General features: G+C 44.6%; 1 protein-coding gene across 1 annotated transcript; it reads right to left on the bottom strand.

Annotated features, from left to right (window-relative positions):
• Positions 1-453: 453 nt before the first annotated feature.
• Positions 454-3,706, bottom strand: ACTB (actin beta). The gene is made up of 6 exons (XM_068102140.2): positions 3,363-3,706; positions 2,592-2,728; positions 1,820-2,059; positions 1,270-1,708; positions 1,012-1,193; positions 454-908 (listed from the first exon to the last, which is right to left on the bottom strand). Exons 2-6 carry the CDS (start codon positions 2,712-2,714, stop codon positions 765-767), a joined length of 1,128 nt encoding a protein of 375 aa, XP_067958241.1. The 5' UTR covers positions 2,715-2,728; positions 3,363-3,706; the 3' UTR covers positions 454-764.
• Between the last annotated feature and the right edge of the window lie 1,090 nt (positions 3,707-4,796).

The following is a 4,796-nucleotide window of genomic DNA, read 5'->3' as shown; positions in this document are numbered from 1 at the left end:
GTAAAATACCATATTCCATAAATATTTGACACAAGGTGTATGATTGGAATTGATAAGGGTGGGGTTATGAGTTTGCAGTTGAGCTCTCCAATGGGAACATGCCTTCATGGAATGCTGGCAGGTGGTGCTGCATCTCGGAGCATGCACTTTAAATTTACCCAAAGACCCCTGGGAACAAGTTGTTAAGTATCCAATTTGGATTTTCTGGTGATGAAAATTGAAGTTTGTGCTCAAAATCAATGTTTAACGAGAAAAGGTTGAGGGGAATACTGTATATATATATATATATATATAATTAATCTTTTTTTCTTTTTAATAAAAATAAATTATAAAAATATTCAAAATTACAGAATGTACCATACGTTAATTCCTTACTAAATTTCAGAGCAGCTATTTGAACTACTTTTCATTTGTAGTCAGCCCGACGCATCTTAATATTCCTGCAGAAAAATCTCAGTTGAGAACTTGCATTCTTTATTCAATATACGAATGGATACACATCCTTCGCAAAGCTTTAAGACTCAAAAGGAATGTAAAGGTATTTTTTTTAAAAAAAAATTCTGGATACAAATTTACAGTCAGCTAAACGGAATGCAACCGAAAGGTTTTCCTGGTCCAATAAACAGAACAGCAGCAAAAAACACCAAAGGGATGTCCGAGACAAAAACCCTTCTCCACTTAGAGGGCTCCAGCATTCAATACTGGGATATTGCAAAAGAATGCATTACACATCGTAGCTGAAAAAGAAAAAGGTGAGGTCAGACTTAGAAGCATTTGCGATGGACAATGGATGGGCCAGATTCATCATATTCCTGTTTGCTGATCCACATCTGCTGGAACGTGGACAAGGACGCAAGGATGGAGCCACCAATCCAGACAGAGTACTTGCGCTCAGGTGGTGCGATGATCTGGAAAACAGCATTGGAAAGACGTCAGAGAGAACACCAACATTATGGACACTTTGGTCACAAAAGTAATAAAATAAAGCAACTCGAAAGCTTTGAAATATACCTTGATTTTCATAGTGCTCGGGGCTAGTGAAGTGATCTCTTTCTGCATCCGGTCCGCAATACCAGGGTACATAGTGGTGCCTCCGGACATCACCGTGTTGGCGTAAAGATCCTTACGGATGTCCACGTCACACTTCATGATGGAGTTGAAGGTAGTCTCATGGATACCACAAGACTCCATACCTGCAATTTGAAGGGTTAATGCAAGAAGGGCACATTCATGCCAATACATCTGAAAACTCAACTGAAGGAAACATACCCAGGAAGGAAGGCTGGAAAAGGGCTTCTGGGCACCGGAAACGCTCATTTCCAATGGTGATGACCTGTCCATCTGGTAACTCGTAGCTCTTTTCCAGAGAGGAAGAAGACGCTGCCGTGAGCATCTCTTGTTCAAACTCCAACGCCACATAGCAGAGCTTCTCCTTGATGTCCCGAACAATTTCACGTTCGGCCGTGGTGGTGAAGGAATAGCCTCGCTCCGTCAAGATCTTCATGAGGTAGTCTGTCAAGTCACGACCGGCAAGATCCAGCCGCAGGATGGCATGCGGAAGGGCGTAGCCCTCGTAGATGGGCACAGTGTGAGAAACACCATCGCCAGAATCCATCACAATACCCGTAGTACGACCAGAAGCATACAGAGACAGCACGGCTTGGATGGCCACGTACATGGCAGGAGTGTTGAACGTTTCAAACATGATCTGTAAGGAAGGTAGAGGTGAAGTATTAAAGGTACATGCTGAACAGTACGCAGCCACCGAAAAACCCAACAACAAAAAAAATCTACATTCAATTTGCAGTTGATGAAATACCTGTGTCATCTTCTCTCTGTTCGCCTTGGGGTTCAGGGGAGCCTCAGTCAGGAGAACAGGGTGCTCTTCAGGTGCGACACGGAGCTCGTTGTAGAACGTGTGGTGCCAGATCTTTTCCATATCATCCCAGTTGGTGACAATTCCATGTTCAATTGGGTACTTCAGAGTAAGGATTCCACGCTTGCTTTGAGCTTCATCTCCCACATAGCTGTCCTTCTGTCCCATTCCTACCATCACACCCTGAACCACGATACGTAGAGTTAGATACAAATGGACGGAAGCCTCAAAACACGAGCACCGAGGAAAGCAAAAGAAATCTTTACCTGATGCCTCCGAGGAAAGCAAAATAAATCTTTACCTGATGCCTCCGAGGAAAGCAAAATAAATCTTTTACCTGATGCCTTCGAGGAAAGCAAAAGGAATCTTTCTTTACCTGATGCCTCCGAGGAAAGGAAAAGGAATCTTTCTTTACCCGATGCCTCCGAAGAAAGCAAAAGGAATCTTTCTTTACCTGATGCCTCCGAAGAAAGCAAAAGGAATCTTTCTTTACCTGATGCCTCCGAGGAAAGCAAAAGGAATTCTTTTTACCTGATGCCTCCGAGGAAAGCAAAAGGAATCTTTCTTTACCTGATGCCTCCGAGGAAAGCAAAAGGAATCTTTTACCTGATGCCTCTGAGGAAAGCAAAAGGAATCTTTCTTTACCCGATACCTCCAAGGAAAGCAAAAGGAATCTTTACCCAATGCCTCCGAGGAAAGCAAAAGGAATCTTTACCTGATGCCTTGGCCTGCCGACGATCGAAGGGAAGACCGCACGTGGGGCATCATCGCCGGCAAAGCCAGCCTTGCACATGCCGGAGCCATTGTCCACAACCAAAGCAGCAATTTCGTCGTCCATTGGCGAGTTCAAATCTGAAGAAAAAAAAAAATACCACCAGTTCACTTCACTACATACTCAATATCGAGCAATCGGAAGACCCAGTGCACCACCTTCACAACTGTTTTCATCTGCCAGGCATTCATCGTGGTCTGTCTACAGTCTAGACAAGTGGTGCATCATTTATACCAAATGCAAATGTTTAATGCCAATGTTAACAAAAAAAAGAAAACGAAAAAAAAGAAAAAGGGGGTGCTCGATGGACATTTTTGAATTTGCAGCAGATGAAACATTTTCCAGGTTTCACTTGGACAACGAGAAAACGAATGAATGAATGGTAACTAGATGTGATGATGAATGATGAACTAGATGATGATGTGAATGGTAACTAGTGACCAAGAGGTCACTGATTAATAAAGCTGGGAAACCCAGTCAATCGAATCACAAGGCACATTTGGCCATATTAGGGTCTCTGCTGGAGCACGACCACACCCCGACCTAGCGGTCTTGCACGCAAGATCGCATCAAAAAATGATCCTCGCTTTAATAAATAAACTACACCACAATTCAAAACTACTAATCGCACACAACCACCCAAAAGTCCGACGATATCAAATAACTATTAAAAACACCGCCAGGCATAAGCGTAGGTGTACACAAAGGCCTCACCGGTACTCAAACCCTGCTCCTGGTTCCCCCAAAACACGTGAAGCTCCGATGTGCGAGCACGCTCGTCCAATGGGTGTTATATTCCCGCGGCAAGCCCCACCCCTGTCTCAGCTCGGCGGCCTTATATGGGCATATTTGCCGGCATGAGTTTACCATTGGTTCACGTTAACAAGCAGAGCGAGCGGCCCGAGGGATTGGGTGGAGGGAGGGATTAGAAAGAAATAATAGTAATAAAAAAGAGGCACAAAAAGATGGGTATATTGAATAAATAAAGAAATAAATGCCACGCTACGTCCCGTCTGCTCCGCTTACGGTGTTTAAGGTGCGCTGTTCAATTAATCATTACATCGGTGAGTTAGACGTGACGTCACGAAGCCCACGCAGACGTTTCCCGCGTACAAATTGCCTTTTTACGCTCGATCACACCAAATATAGAGTGCTGAAGGGTCGCCGCACGTCCGGTGGGGGTGGGCATCCCCGTTACCCCCCAAACGCCCCCCCTCCCCGTGCCGTTGAAATGCACACCCCTCTTTGTCCGAAACAAACACCGAATCGCACAATATGTTTTATTCATTTTTGGCTGAAAACGAAAACGTTTTTCGGAAAGGTCAAAGATTCCATCAGCATGCGTTGTCCACGAGTTGTCTTTACCTGTAATAACCTTGCAAAACGGTTATAGCTCGAGAAATGGACATCGAGTGGACACACAAACTGTATCGGGGTCGGGGTCGTTGCATTCATTCATTCATTTCCCGTTGGAAGCTCACCATTAAATCCTCCCGCGTGATCGACAAACTGACTCAAGACATTTCACAAGCAGGATACGGTTCCTCCACACGAGACGGGCTGGGTACACCTTGTACACGTACGACGTGGTACTTACATCAAAAAAAAAAAAATCTATTGATGTTCATTATCATAAATTCCGACATGATGTATTCTGAGTTCGTTTCCAGACCCAACTATAAACTCCCGTCTGCGGTCTCATGGTATTAGCTGGTGGACAAAAACGGCCCCACGGTGCCTTTCGCGAAGAGTAGGCGAGTTATCGCCGGTAACCCGGAACAAATTTACAAATTCCTTCCCTGACTATCGCTGGAAGGCAATGGCAAACCACCTATTGCAACCCTTGCCGCAGGTAAGAGAACCGAACCTGCCTTGGAAGGGGGAGGAGGGAGGGGCGGGGGAAGGAACACTGATTTCAACGGAGACCGCAAGGGTTATTACAAATGCGTCAACGAGGTTGTTTAGTTGTCATGGCAACTCTCCTTAAAAAAAAAACGGAATCCATAAATGTCCCTGTGTTATTTTCTGTATTATATTTACTGTTTGTAACAAATCTTGACGCATGTATAGCTGCAGCTATAAACGAGAACACCACTCGGTAGAGCGAATACCTCCGCCAGGTTTAACAACTTACCTTTTGTATCCCAC

This window comes from Myxine glutinosa, chromosome 10, assembly GCF_964187855.1.
Source record: "Myxine glutinosa chromosome 10, kmMyxGlut1.1, whole genome shotgun sequence".
Classification (NCBI taxonomy): domain Eukaryota; kingdom Metazoa; phylum Chordata; class Myxini; order Myxiniformes; family Myxinidae; genus Myxine; species Myxine glutinosa.
Note: the sequence above shows the minus strand (reverse complement) of the source record. Positions and strands in the feature narration are given on the sequence as shown.

What these genes read in the sequence shown, in the direction of transcription:
- ACTB (XM_068102140.2), bottom strand. Translation starts at nt 2,714, where the DNA reads ATGGACGACGAAATTGCTGCTTTGGTTGTGGACAATGGCTCCGGCATG. An exon ending in TTTCCAGCCTTCCTTCCTGG is followed by an intron (nt 1,194 to 1,269) that starts GTATGTTTCCTT and finishes TTCAAATTGCAG; the next exon opens with GTATGGAGTCTTGTGGTATC. An exon ending in CGAGCACTATGAAAATCAAG is followed by an intron (nt 909 to 1,011) that starts GTATATTTCAAA and finishes GCTGTTTTCCAG; the next exon opens with ATCATCGCACCACCTGAGCG.